We start from the raw sequence: 16,514 nt of genomic DNA on the forward strand, positions 1-16,514 counted from the left end.
TTTTTATCTGCCCTTTTGGTTGACCTTAGTCTCTGATATTGGGAACGACCATGTTATGTTTATGAAGGTTTTCATTTCACAGAAGACACTTGGACTGCAGGCGACTCTGGTGATTTAAAGATCCGGTGTGAGTGGCTGCCTGATAGCTCTTTGTTTTCCACAATCCTTTGACTAGAAAAAGAAATCAGAGTGTGTTTTAAACATGCTGCCCCGCGAGGGACAGGGATTCCTTCACTTTGGGCTGTGTCTCTGGTGGTATGTATTCACACTTTGCTTCAGAGGTAGGTTTTATTTCTGCTTGTTCTCATATTCCCTTTTTAGCTACATGTATTTCCTAGTTTTATTTTCCTCCTTTTCTAGCTGTGCTTGACTGAGCAGAGATGAGATATGCTATGGATAAATATGTAGAGTGTCTGCACAGGAATTACTCCTCTTATAACTGCTAATTAATCTATTCATTTTTAGTTGGCTGGCTTAACATGTAAAATGAGATTTCGGGGGGATGGGATGGGGAGGACAAGGAAACATTGTAAACCATGTTTTGTTTTATTTTCCCAGTGAAAAATAGGCAAAAATAACAATGGTACAGTTTTCTCTCCATCTCCACTATGGATGTATTCAACTTCTTTACCTGTATTTAATATTTTTTCAAAACTGTGGTTTATTAGCTGATACTATTCCTCAGTCTGTGAACCCTTCCATTTTGTAGGTAATCATCTTCATTTTGGGAAATGTGTCCTAAGAGTAAGATCATTCATTTTCAAAGTTAAGGCTTAGAAACGGACAGCTGCTGCTCTGTCCATGTCCACAAAGCCACATTTCCACGTGCTGTCGGCTTTGCAGGGACTTGCTTGTCAAGACTCAAGGAGGGTTTATCTGAAATGTCTCAAAGGAAAAGAAAAACCTCAAAGGAGGAAAATGGGTAACAGGAGGATTTTTTAATTATCTGTTTTATGTAGAAATATTTCTATCTTTATTAATTAGGATGGCAGACAATGATGTTTTACATCTAAAATTGCCCTTTCCTGCTGAAATCTCAGTGTTTCCAAATGCATCTGTCAAACAACACTTTTTATTTAGTAATATAACAGCTATCTTTTCCTTTGTTTTTGCCTAATGAGTTGTTCAGCCCCTTAAATTTTTTTTCTTTCAGGGTATAAATCCCTTTGGGAAATTTATAGAATAGTATTTCAGGTATCAAATTTGAATTCTATAAGGAAAACTATAGAGGGGGCCTTAATGAGATGAATTATTCAAATGAAAGCAAGTAACCTACATTTAGTGCATTCTTGGGAAAATACAGAGAGACATGCGTTACATTATTGTCTAAATTTAATGACTGAAAGTGTTATTGTTTAAGAACTTTGGGGATTCTATAAAAAATATTTTAAGTAAATTTTCCTTAAAAACTTTGCACTCTCACACATCTCCAAGAATTGAAATTCAAAGTTGATTTTAAAAAGGAGGAGGGCTTAAGACCTTAATGAAATTACTAGTTATTTAAGTTTGATTGAAGAAGGTTCCCCAGCTACACACCCTGCTGGTTGTAGAAACAGAGACCAGTCAGATCGGTATTTTGACAAGAAAGGGCAGGACTTCTCTTTAATTACTGGATCAGTAAGACGGTGAGTTCTGTTCAGTGACATAACTGAACGTCTCAAGCCTGTGTCTATCTATCCCTTTACACTGTGCTGCCATAGACTTTAAAAGTGCTCTTACCAACATCATTTTGTTTGCTAGTGCACTAGTCCTGAGATGCCAGTATTACTCTTTTCATCTCGGTGGTGAAGGGGAGTAGCATGGCCAGGAGGGGCAGGTGCAGTGGTGCTGGGGGAAGCTGGTGTCCTGCATCCGCCTTCCCGGATGGAAGCCCCTGGAACCTCCCCACCAGCCAGCATCCTTTCTGCTTCTCTAACCCCTCTCTCTGTATGGTGCCGCAGGATGTGCAGGCTGTGCGTCCGAGGAGAGGCTCTTTCACAAACTGTTTGCTCATTATAACCCGTTCATCAGGCCCGTGGAAAACGTTTCTGACCCAGTCACTGTGCATTTTGAAGTGGCCATCACACAGCTGGCCGACGTGGTAAGTGCAGGGTGGGCACCACGAGGCCTCAGAGGCCCCAACTCTGAAGGGCCCAAGCAATTCCCACTCACTGCACTGGGTAAATAAAGGGATTTTTGAACACAAACAGACAAAAATCTACAGAGTGCTGCCCTTCAAAGCCAGCCCGTTGGGAGGGATCCACTCTTCCCAGGGTTGCTGTCATTATTCTCCTTAAGGCGATGTTTTTCTGGAAATGCTCTCAGAACCAGTTTATGAAACAAAGAAGCGAAGGGGCATTTGAAGGGGGAATACAAAGGGAGCTAACTTCATTGTGCACCTATTACGCACCACTGTCCACACTTAGTCGCTGTCATCTGCATTTTACAGCTGGGGAGAGGAAATCTCAGATAAGAAACTTTCCCAACGTCATACAGTTACAGATGGTGGCACTGGGGTTCAATCAGCACTGTTCAACCCCAAAGCTCATGCTCTTTTGACTCCGTATAAGAAGAATTGCTTTAAGTCTCCTTTGTTATAGAAGAAAGAGAAAATTCACCTTGTTTCACATAGGGTTCCATCCAGCCCTGAAAATCTGATGGGAATTTGGAGATCTTAGTTTAATTTATTGCTACCCTGTTTAAGGGGCAAAGAGGACTAGAGTTCTTTCTTTTGAATAATCTTCACACCCTAGTTGCTGAGAGAGGAGGTGTGGGACCTGATACCCTAACAGAAGACAGGGTTCTGGGCTTCAAGGCATGGCAGGGCGCAGGCTGGCCTGAGGCACTGGACTCGGACCAAATTCCAGGAATAGGCAGGCTCAGGACGTAAGGGGTAAGGGACGTCCCGAGCATCTCTGAGACAATGGTGCACAGACCGAGGGAGCAGCCCAGACCCTGGACGGCGGCAGGGAGTGCCTCCTTCCTCTCAGCTTTGCCTGGAGAAACAGTGGTGGCTCCAGGTGCACCTGGGGGAAGACCTCAGTTATGGATATGAAGTCCGGGCTCACCATGTTTCTCCGGTCCGTGCTTCCCAGTGGACTGGGCTGACCCTGACCTGATCCTCTAGCTTCTGGCCCAAGCTGGAAGTGTGTATATGCTGATAAATACTGGTTTAAAAAAAAGTAAGCCAGATGTTTTATCTCACTTAGATGGGCCCACTAATTCCTTTAATAAACATTTATTTAGTACCTATTCTAATCCCGCCTCCCCTCTCCCCTCAAATAGCTTAGCACTGGTTACTGGTCTCCTACCAGGCTGGAAGCCACACTTGGTATGAATCGGGCTGTTATGAATGGAGAACTGGACTGAGTGACCCCTGAAGTTTGTGATACAGCATCACTTCAAATCCATGATCTATACACCCTTTCAGGACATTGTTCTGAAGATGGTGGGTGGAGGATTGCTAAATACAGATTTTGGTATTTGCATTTGGCTGCTATCAGAGATTGAAAAACACACACATGCTCTCTCAGCTTATATAAAACAAGTTTATTTCTTTCTTATGTTATAGAAATCTAAAGGTTAACAGCCCAGGTTAATACCAGGTGGCTTCGTGGTAGTGGTTGCATCACGGTGTTTGGTTGCCCAGGTTGTGCACTGCACAACTCCTGAGGATGTTAATCACATGAGCTATGATGCTAAAAGCATAAACTGTGACAGGGACCAAGGTTCCTTCTATCTTTCTATGTCACCATCCTTAGCATGTGATTTGTTCCCTCAGTGTTGCCTTGTGGTCCAGGATAACTGCTGATTTTCACTCATCATATTCACATTCTTGGCAAGAAGCAGGAGCAAGAGAGAAAGGGGCACATACCAGACATCTGTGACTTCCTTAAGGAGTTTTATTAGAAGTCCTACTGACAGCTTCTGCTTCCTAGCTCATTGACCACCCCTAGCTGCAAGAGAGTCTTGAGAAATGTAGTTTTTTAACTGAAATTTTATTTATTGAAATAATCATAGATTCACTTGCAGTAAGAAATAATAGAGCCCTTGTATACTTTCTTTGACCAATGGCAACAACTACTGTATCTTTCATTTCTAAAATTTTGTCGTTTCAGGAAAGCTATACATAAATGGAATCACACAGTATGTAACCTTGTGGACTGGCTTTTCCACTCAGCATAATTCTTTAGCCATTCATCCAAGTTGTTGCTTGTATCAATAGTTCATTTCTTCTTTTTTCTTCCAGTTTTATTGAGATATATTTGACATACAACACTGTATAAGTAAGGTGTGCAGAATAGTGGTTTGACTTACATACATCATGCAGTGGTTGCCACAATAAGTTTGGTGAGTCATTTCTTCTTACTGTGAGTAGTATTCCATGGTATTGATGGAGCACACTTTGATTGACCTTTCATTGGTTGAAGAACATTTGGGCTGATTCCAGTTTTGGTCTTTTACAAATAAAGCTGCTATGAACATTTGTGTACAGGTTTTTGGGTGAACATTAATCGTTATTTCTCTGGGATAAATGCCCAGGGGTGCAATTCCTGGGTCTTGTGGTAGTTGTGTGTTAGTTTTAAAAGGAACTGCCAAAATGCTTTCCAGAATGGCTGTACCCTTTTACATTCCCACCAGCAATATGTGAGGGATCCAGTTTATCTACAGCTTTGCCAGTATTTGGTATTGTCACTGTTTTTTATTTGAGTTATATTAGGTATGAAATGATATCTCATTGTGGTTTTAATTTGCATTTCCCTAATGATTAATGATATAAAACCTCCTTTCATGTGCTTATCTGCAATCTGCATATCCTCTAAGGTGAAATGTTTGCTCATGTCCTTAAGCCCATTTTCCAGTTGGATTGTTTGTTTTTACTATTTAGTGTTGAGAGTTCTGGCTATATTCTAGATGCAAGTGCTTTGCCAGTTTTGTGGTTTGCAAATATTTTAGCCCAGTTTGTAGCTTATCTTTTCTTCCTCTTCACATGGGCTTTCACATGAAGTTTTTAATTTTGATGCGGTCCAATTTATCAATTTTTCCTTTTATATGTCATGCTTTTGGCATCAAGCCTAGTAATTCTTTGCCTTATCCCAGATCCTATAGGTTTTCTCCTATGTTTTTCTAAAAGTTTTATTTATGTCTTATGTTTAAGACTATGATCCATTTTGAGTTAATTTTTATATAAGATATGAGACCTAGATTTTTTTTTTTAGACCTGTGGGTGTCCAATTGCTCCAGCACTATTTGTTGAAAAGGCAATCCTTTCCCCACTGAATTGGTTTTGCACCTTTGTGAAAAATCAGTTGAACATATTTGTGTGGGTCTATTTCTAGGTCCTCTCTTCTGTTTCATTGATCAGTGTGACTATCCCTCCACCAACACTGCACTCTCTTGATGACTGTAGCTGTAGAGTAAGACTTAATATTGGCTAGACTGATTCCTGCCACTTTGTTCTTCTTTGTCAAGATTGTCTTAGCTATTCTGTGGCCTATGCCTAGAATAAGCTGCCTATGTCCACAAAAAGCATTGCCCTGGTTTTGATAGGAACTGCATTAAACCTGCAGATCAGTTTGCGGAGAAGTGACATCTTTACTATGTTGAGTCTTCCAGTCCATGAATGTGGGATGTTTCTCCATTTATTTAGCTCTTCTTCCTTCAGGATTTTGTAATTTTCAGTACACAGATCCCATACATGTATTGTTACATGTATACGTAAGTATTTTGTTTTATCTGGGAGTGACTGAAAATAGTATTATGCTTTTTTTTTAAACCCCACATTTGTTTATTTATTTATTTTTGGCTGTGTTGGGTCTTCGTTTCTGTGCGAGGGCTTTCTCTAGTTGTGGCAAGCGGGGGCCACTCTTCATCGTGGTGCACAGGCCTCTCACTATCGCGGCCTCTCTTGTCGCGGAGCACAGGCTCCAGACGCGCAGGCTCAGTAGTTGTGGCTCACGGGCCTAGTTGCTCTGCGGCATGTGGGATCTTCTCAGACCAGGGCTCGAACCCGTGTCCCCTGCATTAGCAGGCAGATTCTCAACCACTGCGCCACCAGGGAAGCCCTATTATGCTTTTAATTTTGGTTTCTCCATGCTCATTGTTAGTATATAGAATTTTAAGACTTTTGTATATTGATCTTGTATCCTAAGATCTTGCTGAACTCACTTAGTTTCAGCATTTTTATAGATTCCATGGGATTTTCTTTGTAGGCAACCTTATAATCTGCAAATAGAGATAGTTTTATTTCTTCCTTTCCAGTCTATGCCTTTCCCCCCTTTTTTTTGCTTCATTTCAGTGGCTAGAACTTCCAGTACTATGCTGAATAAGAGTGGTGACAACAGACATCCTTGTCCTGTTCCCAGTCTTAAGGAAAAAGCATTCAGTCTTTCACCATTTGGTATAAAGTTAGGTGTAGCTGTTTTGTAGATGCTTTTATCAAGTTGAGGAAATTTCCCTTTATTCCTAGTTTCACAGAGTTTTTAATCATGAATTGATGTTGAGTTTTGTCAAAAACTTTTACTCGGGCTTCCCTGGTGGCGCAGTGGTTGAGAGTCCACCTGCCGATGCAGGGGACAGAGGTTCGTGCCCTGGTCCGGGAGGATCCCATATGCCGCGGAGCGGCTGGGCCCGTGAGACATGGCCGCTGGGCCTGCGCGTCCGGAGTGTGTGCTCCGCAAGGGGAGAGGCCACAACCGTGAGAGGCCCGCGTACCGCCAAATAAAAAAAATAAAAAAAAATAAAAACTTTTTCTCCATCAATTGATATGATCACATGGTTTTTCTTCTTTAGTTTGTTGATACGGTAAATTACATTGATTAAGTTTTGAATGTTGAACCAGCCTTGTAACCTACTTAGTCATGGTGTATAACTTTTTATACATTGTTGGATTCAGTTTGCTAATATTTTGTTAATGATTTTTGCATCTAAGTTCATGAAAGATATTGATCTGTCATTTTCTTTTTTTGTAATGTCTTTGTTTGGGTTTGTGTCAGGATAATATTAGCTTCACATAAAGGATTTGGAGTTGTTTCCTCCTCTTCTATTTTCTGGAAGAGATTGTGGAAAGTTGGTATTGATTTTTCTTTACATATTTGGTAGAATTCTTCAGGGAAACCTACTGGGCCTGGAGATTTCTTTTCCAGGAGCTTTTTAATTATAAACTCAATTCTTAAATGGCTATAGGGTATTCAGACTATTTATATCACTTTTCAGATTCTTTTCCCTTATTGTTTATTACAAAATATTAAGTATATTTCCCTGTGCTATACAGTAGGTCCTTGTTAGTTAGTTTGTGGTTTTTGAGGAATGGGCCCATTTCTTTTAAATTGACAAATTTATGATAAAATTAAAGTTGCTCATGGTATTATCTAACTTTTTAATGGCTATAGGATCTATAATGTTAGCTCCTGTTTCATTCCTGATATTGGTGGTTTGTGTCTTCTCTCTTTTCATTTTTGTCAGTCTTGCTAAAGGTTTATCAATTTTGTTGTTTTTCCCCCAAAGAATCAGCTCTTTGTTTCATTGATATTCTTTATTGTTTTTCTTTTCAACTTTATTGATTTCTGTTTTATCTTTATTTTTCCTTCCTTGTACTTGCTTTGGGTTTATTTTGTGCTTGTTTTTCTAATTTCTTGAGGTAGAAACTTGTGTTATTGACTTGAGAGTTTTTCTCATTTCTAATGTAAGCATTTAGCTATAAATTTTCTTCTTAGCACTTTTATTAGCTATGTCCCTCATATTTGATATATTGTATTTTTGTTCCCATTCAGCTCTATGCGTTTTAAAGAATTTCCTTTGAGACATTCTCTTTGACCCATGGATTATTTAGAAGTTCAGTTTCCATGGGTTTAGAGATTTTCCTGTTGTCTTTTGGTTATTGATTTCTAGTTTGATTCCATTATGGTCAGAAACACACTATGATTCCAATTCTTTTAAATTTGTTGAGGTTTGTTTTATAGCCTATGATAAGGATATGCTCTGCGTTGGTTAATATTATATGCATGCTTGAAAAAATGTGTATTCTGGTGTGTTTGAGTGGAGTATCTATATATGTCAATTAAATTCTGCTGGTTGATTATGTTGTTCAGATTTTCCCTATTTTTGCTGATTCTGTTGAGTTTACTGAGCTCTATTGGTCGCTGAGAGAGGGATATTGAAGTCTCTGACTGTAATTGGGGGTTTGTCTGTTTTTTCTTTCAGCTCTATCAGTTTTTGTTCCATATAATTTGAGACTCTGCTGTTTGGTGCATATATGGTCAGGATCATTGTGTCTTCCTGGTGGATTGATCCTTCTTTCATTATGTAATGTCCCTCTTTGTCTTTAGTAATTTTTTTCCTCTGCATCTGCTTTGTCCAGTATTAATATAGCAATTCTTATTGGTGTATTAGAGTCTACTTGTCCTCATGTGGGGCACCAGCAGTCCCTATGGGCCATATTCATTGTTGTCACTGAGCCATGGTGAGGTCTGGGAGTGACTGTGATGCAGTACAGCCCAGATGCACAATTACCAACTCCCTTCTAGAAGACTGTAGGCCGTCTGCTGCTGTTTGGGCCTCAGGCTTGGCCTTAGAGCACCAGAGAGCTCTACATGGAAGGGTGTTTGCTGCTGCATAGAATGAACTTGGCCACAAAGTCTAATGAGTGGATGATCTTCAGAGTAAGTGTATTTCCACTGTCCCCCTCATGGGGCCAGGACAAAGGCCCAGTGTTTTCGATGGCCTGGCATATCTGACATGACAAACATGAAGGCTTTCAAAATGTAGCCCACCTGGCCTTTCTGATCTCAGTCTCTGAGTCTGTTGCTGCTCTCCAGAATCTAGTCCATTTGAGATTGTAACTCCAATCCTTTAATTGAACCGGGTGTCAACTACTTTATTTTCCCAAGAAGGGGACGCAGGGTGATGGTCCCAGGAACGTGGGGTTGTACTGTGGGTCTCTGGTCTCCTTCAGCTGGGTTGTCCGATAGCAGTTCCCATGACCATAGGTGCAGTCTGGCATTGGATGGAGAATGCGACTTTCCAGACCCGGTCATGACCCATAAACTTGGCTGACACCTCTGAGGGTGTCCATCCACCATGAAGCAGGTCCACACCACATGGAGGTTCACCAGGCTGTGGAAGTATAGATGGGGAGGCAGGAATACTGTCGGGATGATATTGCCAAATGATTTTAATTCTCAGAATACAACGTTCTAGTTCATAGTGTGCACTAGTTCTCTAAACAGTGTATTAGTGGACAGAGAGGAAGCAGTTGTTGGAAGATGCTTATGACTGTTACCTCCAAGACATTTCTGGACTGCTAGAGCTAGTCCATTCCTGACTGACAGCCAATGGATTTATTGACATGGCCCCTGCTTAAATCTGCTGGTCACAAGGTATGAGCAGAAGACACTGTCCTTAGACTTGGGTAATTGTAAAGTCATGGATAAGTAATAGTCCATTTCTTTGCTTGCCCTGACCAATAGAAAACCATGAATGTAACTCCATTTGTTGACCTTTAAAACCCTGGAGCTTATCATGACTTGACACAAATCCCTTTGAAGGAGGAAGCTGGTGAGGTCTCCAGGTAGCGTTTTCTGGGGGGCATGGAGAACTGCAGAGCAGCAAACCAGAGTGGGCTGGTGTCCAGCCCTGGCCACAGCTTCCTCAGCCAGTGTGAGGTGTTTACTCTCGAAGGTGCTCATGTGTCTGGGGAAACAAGGTTGGTAAGTTTTGGGAACCCACTGCCGGCCACTGTGTGACCATCAATAGCCTCCAAGTGTTGCGCTCTGAGACTGCTGAAGGTTCTGGACGTGTCTTCAGTAGCTGCTCCACTGAGAGGTGGTAGCTGATTAGGAACATATTATATTTGGCATGTCATCCTGGAACGCTTTTATCCAAGAGACCCAGGACTCTTTGCAGGTCATTTAGGTACCTGCTTAAACCACCTCCTCAGACAAACCTTCCTGGATCATCCTGTCTAAAAGAGACGTGTGTGCGTGTGTGTGCAGACACACACACCACTCAATCCCTCTTTATTTTTTTTCATGGGACTTATCACTATCTTACATTATACCATGTATGTATTATTGATTTTCTGTCTTCCCAGCTAATAGCTTAGGCACATGTAGGTAGGGATATTTTCCATCCTTATTACTTCTGTAGCCCCAGCATTTATAGAGTGCACAGTAGGCACTCAATAAATACTCGTTAATGAATGATTGAAGCAATTGGCAGTGGTGTGTGTGGGAGCAGTGCTCTGGGGAGTGGCAGGTTCCAGCTGGAGAACTCCATGTTGAGCTGAGGCTGACACCTTGAGGGGCAGTGGGGCTCAGGACTAAGGACCTAGAGGGTGCTGGGGCACAGCTGAGGAAGAAGATAGCAAAAGCAATGATACCCATCGCCATCTGCAGGACTTCCCCTCCCTCCCTCCCACTCTCTCTTCTCTCCCTTCTTTCCTTTTATGGGATCAGAAATGTTTATGGGCTGCAGTGGTCAGAAAGGCTTCACAGAAGTGGGACTTCAATCAGATTTGAAAGACAGTCATAAAGCCACATTTCAAAGTCAACAGGGTTGGGACCAGTGTGGAAATATTGTATTTTGGGCCTTTTATAAATTGCCTTTTCAGTCTGCTTTTTTTTCCCTCCGTTAGCATGAATAACTCAGATTGGCTATTTTTAGTTGTAATTTTTGCTCTAAGATTCACTTCTATTAGCAAGTACATTTGAGGCTAAAAAATATTGTTTCTTCTTCCCAGGATGAAGTAAACCAGATCATGGAAACCAATCTGTGGCTACGTCACGTACGTGTCTATGTCACACGTTCTTCTCTTGGAATTGTGTCACACTTGTGTGTCAGTTTAACAACGTCAAATGGATAAAATCCACTAGCATTCCCTCTTTGCATCTCCAGCTTATGATAGAGCATAAAATATTAACTAGCTCCAAAGCCCAAAGTTCAGTCTGGTAACGGCTGGCTGGGTGCAAGCTTCATGCTGCAGAACTTAGTGACAGAGTTCTCTCTGACTCTGCTTCGGTGGTTTCTGCTCTCAAGTCTCCTATTTTTGTCTGAATCTCGAGCTCCAGAGCCAGATTCTTGACCACTCTTTGATCCTGCTCTGGGTTAGATTCCCACCGTCTGGTTTTATCAGTCATACCATCTTGTTCTTCCTTCCTGTCTCAATCTTTTATGCAGATTTTGTAACAAACCCATCATCATACACTTGAATTATCTTTTTAGTACTAGAAATGGATTGCTACTAGAGATGGAACATAGTCCATGGAATATGGAAGCTGAGCCTGTAAACTTGGCTAGCTAATTAATAATCAATAGATACTTATCTAATATCTATATTTACCCCAAATCAGCTCAGCTACCTTGTTCCCCATGGATTTAATCTTCCAACTTTTGGTAGGAAACCAACTCTTTAAATAAGAAATTTTTCAAAAAGTTGTTGAACCAACATAGAATTAACATTGAAAGAAAGTCAAGAATTTTTAAAAACTGACTTCTATTCCCTTTAGATGTGGAATGATTATAAATTGCGCTGGGACCCAGTGGAATACGATGGCATTGAGACTCTTCGTGTTCCTGCGGAGAAGATCTGGAAGCCTGACATTGTTCTCTACAACAAGTATGGGCATCTGACAGCCAATCTCTTTCCAAAGTTGTCTTTGGTACAGGCTGACCCAAAGCACAGAGGGTGTTACTAATGGTGTCTGGTTTACTTTGCAGTGCTGTCGGCAACTTCCAAGTCAAAGGCAAGACAAAAGCTCTTCTTAAATATAATGGCATGATAACCTGGACTCCACCAGCTATTTTTAAGAGCTCCTGTCCTATGGATATCACTTTTTTCCCTTTCGATCATCAAAATTGTTCCCTGAAATTTGGTTCCTGGACCTATGACAAAGCTGAAATTGATCTTCTAATCATTGGCTCTAAAGTGGACATGGATGAATTTTGGGAAAACAGTGAATGGGAAATTGTCGATGCTTCTGGCTACAAGCATGACATAAAATACAACTGTTGTGAAGAGATATACACAGACATAACCTATTCTTTTTACATTAGAAGATTGCCGATGTTTTACACCATTAATCTGATCATCCCCTGTCTCTTTGTTTCATTTCTAACTGTGTTGGTTTTCTATCTTCCTTCTGACTGTGGTGAAAAAGTGACGCTTTGCATTTCAGTTCTGCTTTCCCTGACAGTGTTTTTGCTGGTGATCACAGAAACCATCCCATCTACATCTCTCGTGATCCCCTTGGTGGGCAAGTACCTGCTGTTCACCATGATCTTCATCACCTTGTCCATCGTGGTGACGGTGTTTGTGTTGAACACCCACTATCGCACCCCGACCACACATACCATGCCCACGTGGGTGAAGGCAGTCTTCCTCCGGCTCTTACCCCAGATCCTGATGATGAGGAGGCCTCTGGACAAGAGGAAGGGGACAAGATATGACAAAAACCCCGAAGGCTTCTCTGGTAGGCCAGCCAAAGTCAAGTTCGATCGTCGCAGAGAGCCCAAACTTCTTAAAGAATGCTGCCACTGTCGTAAGTCCAGGGAGATGGCCACCAGCAAGAGACGGTTAAGTCATCAGCCTTTACAATGGATGACTGAAAATTTGCAGCCCTCACCTGAAGTCGAAGATGTAATTGATAGTGTTCAATTCATAGCAGAAAACATGAAGAACCAAAATGAAACAAAGGAGGTAAATGTATGGGTCTTCTAGCCTGTTCACCCGCAGCAGGCCTGGGGGCCCTGCATAGACATGTCAGAGCGTCAATGTGAGTTCTGTTTGCAAGACGGTCAGGGAGTGGTGCCCTAAAAGCCAGCCCTGTGATGATGCAGTTATGGGTGAACCGCCCTGCGGAGGGGGTGGGGTAAGGTGTAGCCTCAGAGCAAATCTCTGCCTCCAGAAATGTCAACTCAAGTAAAATCTGGTTAAAATAAACACTCAGGGCAACCTTGGTTTATTAAACTGAGAGCCCCTGCGTAAGGAAGGGTGGGAGAGGGAAAAGCCGGCTGAGGGGCAGGAGGAAAGCCTGCAGGGCTGGTCACAGTCTGGGAGCCTGGGAGGAAGGTGGCGTGAGCCTCCAATCCCACTTACTCCACTTGACGGGGATCCAGGTGCTGATTGAATGAACCTCAGGGTTATTTTTAGCATCAACACAGTCTGCTTCTGCGGCCCAGAGTCTAACCATAGCAGCTCGGACCTCCTCATCCTCCAGAGAGAGAGAGCTCAAGAACTTTACGCCAATTTTCCATACCATCAGGATGACTAGCTGGGGGCCTCTGAAAACTCCTGCCACCAGGGGTCTGGGTCTGACCTGATGGCAGTAGCCATCATCCTTATCTCCTAATGAAAGGACATTGCAGGCCTGAAGTCCACCCATTGGTGCTGAGGCGGACATGGGCTGCATGTCACACAGGTCGGGGAGGGGGTACATCAGGGCCAGGTGAGCCTAGGACTCCCCTCTGTGGTGACATCTTTGTCAAACTAGGGGACAGTTGCTGCTGACTTGATCACCACCAGGTAGGGCTCTTGGAGGTTGGGAACAGGAAGGACATGAGAGATGTAACGAGCTCTCCCTGACCAGCGTGATCCCGAGTTCTAGATGGTCACCTATTCCTGATGGGGGGGGCCCATCACATCGCACATCCTACACCCCCCACCTCAAACCCATTTCCCAGACTTGCCAAGGAGTCAGACTGTCCCGTGGTGTCCATGACAAGAGTGGATGAGAAATGTCACCTGTCCTATTAATAAATGAAGGACGTTGCACCCGTCAAGCCATCAACCACTGCAGTCACCCCCAACTGTGCACCCTGAGGGGATTCAGGGTGGAGGAAAGAAGGATGCTGGCCCTAGAGAGCTAAGTTGCATATCAAAGGAATGATTTCCGTGAACCCAGACTCTTGCCTCTTCCCATACATAGAAAAGCGCTAAATTCCTTAACTTGAGATGTCTGGTTTTCTTTAATTAACAGTAATCTTTTTTTTTTTAATTATTTTTTATTTTTGGCTGTGTTGGGTCTTCATTTCTGTGAGAGGGCTTTCTCTAGTTGTGGCAAGTGGGAGCCACTCTTCATCGCGGTGCGTGGGCCTCTCACTATCACGGCCTCTCCCGTTGCGGAGCACAGGCTCCAGACGCGCAGGCTCAGTAGTTGTGGCTCACGGGCCTAGCCGCTCCGCGGCACGTGGGTTCTTCCCAGACCAGGGCACGAACCTGTGTCCCCTGCATTAGCAGGCAGACTCTCAACCACTGCGCCACCGGGGAAGCCCAACAGTAATCTTTTTTTAAACGTTTTTAAAATTCAAGTATAGTTGATTTACAATGTTGTACTAATTTCTGCTGCCTAGCAAAGTGACTCAGTTATACACATACATACATTTTTTGGGTATTATTTTCCATTATGGTTTACCTCAAGAGATTGGATAGGGGGGAACCAGGATATGTAGGAGGTTTTGCAACAAAATCCAGGTGGTCAGAACATCAAAGGATTACTGTTGCAGTCAAATGCAACAAAATGCTCTACAACTAATCTTTTGATGTTCCAGCTACCTGGTCTTTGTTGCAAAACCTCCTCTATGCCCTGACTTTTTTTCCCTTACCTCTTCAGGGCAGTCCCTCAGAGCGATCTGAGAGGCTACCTCCCGGGCTTGAATTCCTCAGAAAATCCACTGAACAAAACATAATTCTCAACTGTTAGGTTATGCATTTTTTTTCCAGTCAATGCAGAAGTGGAGCTCTCCGAGCAGCTCTTTCTGGGGTGCTGCCTGCAGTCAGGAGAGGTTCTGTGTGCCCACATAAGCCTGCTCACTCTGCAGCCCGCTGTCCCAGGACTGATGGAGCGCACGCACCCACCCTCTGCAGACAAACGGAAGTTCTCTGTGTGCTACAGAGGAGACACGGGTTAACCAGGATCACGGGGATATTTCCTTTAAAATTGCCAGGAAATCTTCTGTGAAAAGGAAGCAGCTTATTTATGAGACAAAGCTTATCTCCCATGGTTTTGATTTTTTTTTACAGCTGCTTGACTTTTGTCTTTCAGGTAGAGGACGACTGGAAATACGTGGCCATGGTAGTGGACAGGGTGTTCCTGTGGGTGTTTATAATCATCTGCGTGTTTGGAACTGCAGGGCTGTTTCTCCAGCCACTCCTGGGGAACACAGGACATTCGTAAGATGGATTTTCCCTTTATCTTCAGAAACTTACAAGACACTGTGTTTGTTCCATGTTCCCCCCACCACAAGGAAAGGGATAGAAAGCTTCGCACCAAGTCCCCATCTAGATGGAAAAAGAGGACTTTATTGCCAACCAGGAGCCTGGATGCCCTCCCTTGGGGCACAGAGGAGTACTTTATGATCCCAGTGCCTGGAATCTGACACTGGAGCCCAGAGCTGGCAGCACCTCAGGCTTCTCTTGTCTGTACACGTTTGGCTTCCGGGGACGTGACCGACCCACAGAACAGCAAACCGGGGAATCAAAGTCAAGCCATGCTAAGAGCTTCTTTTGCTTCTCCAGTTTATGGGCTTCTCAGTATAATGACACCTGCCAGACGTGAAACTCTGGACCTTGGACATGCTGACCTCTGCAGCACCTGTGAACTCGTGTATGCTTGCTTTCTCCTGCACATCTCTGTGATGTAGAGCACACACTGCAGCATTATTTGATACATTATTTAGTAAAAAAGTAACAGCAGGTAGTCAGTCTAACCAACAGGCTGTATTTACTCCCCTTCTAAAAAATCTTATTGAAGTAGAGTTGATTTACAATGTTGTGTTAATTTCTGCTGTACAGACAAGTGACTCAGTTATGCATATATATACATTCTTCTTCATATTCTTTCCATTTTGGTTTATCACAGGATACTGAATATAGTTCCCTGTGCCACACAGTAGGACCTTGTTGTTTATCCATCCTATATATACTAGTTTGCATCTGCTAACCCCAAACTCCCAGTCTTTCCCTCCCCCACCCCCCATATTTAATTATCATTCATCTGGCAAGAGACTTGAGTGGTGACATTACCACAGTCACAGAAATAGGTTCTGTCCATGCACTTGGAGCTTTGTAGGAAAAGTCATAAACACAGAGATCTCCAGGACCAGGTATCAGGTGGGAAATGTAATCAGAGCAACGAAAATAAAGCATGACGTGGTCTGGCTGGACAGACCTGAAGCAACCTTTGCCGTGGGTCCAAAAGGTGTCTCTTCTCATCAGCAGTTTCCATTTGCTCTTTGTAACTGAGACTGAAAATAAAAGTGTTTCTTCTGTAGGAAATGGTGATCTTGTACCTTTTAGAGCAATTCCTTTTCTGAGAGGGAGAACCTTGGGTATTCTGTTTTATTCAACCCTCGTTTATTATCTTCTTATTTTTTGTATACACTTATTGTAACAGTTTTAAAGATGCATTTTAAAGTAGAAAAAAAATCTACCCTAACACAGGAACTAATTTCACTTTGCCTTTTCCATTCTAGTCCTTGTCTAAATGCACACATAATTTGACACCTCAGTTTTACCTTTCGGTTCTGTATTTTGCTCTTTT

The 16,514-nt window shown here is 42.7% G+C and overlaps 1 protein-coding gene across 1 annotated transcript; it reads left to right on the forward strand.

Moving 5' to 3' along the window:
• Window positions 1-16,034, forward strand: CHRNA6 (cholinergic receptor nicotinic alpha 6 subunit). The gene is made up of 6 exons (XM_004285072.3): window positions 1-281; window positions 1,941-2,080; window positions 10,718-10,762; window positions 11,484-11,593; window positions 11,695-12,673; window positions 15,018-16,034. The coding sequence occupies exons 1-6, from the start codon at window positions 203-205 to the stop codon at window positions 15,147-15,149; spliced, it is 1,485 nt and encodes a 494-aa protein (XP_004285120.1). The 5' UTR covers window positions 1-202; the 3' UTR covers window positions 15,150-16,034.
• Window positions 16,035-16,514: the final 480 nt, after the last annotated feature.

Source organism: Orcinus orca, chromosome 21, assembly GCF_937001465.1.
Source record: "Orcinus orca chromosome 21, mOrcOrc1.1, whole genome shotgun sequence".
Lineage (NCBI taxonomy): Eukaryota > Metazoa > Chordata > Mammalia > Artiodactyla > Delphinidae > Orcinus > Orcinus orca.

Excerpts from the sequence above, each read along its gene's own strand:
- CHRNA6 (XM_004285072.3), top strand. The coding sequence starts at position 203 with ATGCTGCCCCGCGAGGGACAGGGATTCCTTCACTTTGGGCTGTGTCTC. Across the intron at positions 2,081-10,717 it reads TCACACAGCTGGCCGACGTG|GATGAAGTAAACCAGATCAT; the intron begins GTAAGTGCAGGG and ends TCTTCTTCCCAG. Across the intron at positions 11,594-11,694 it reads GACATTGTTCTCTACAACAA|TGCTGTCGGCAACTTCCAAG; the intron begins GTATGGGCATCT and ends TTTACTTTGCAG.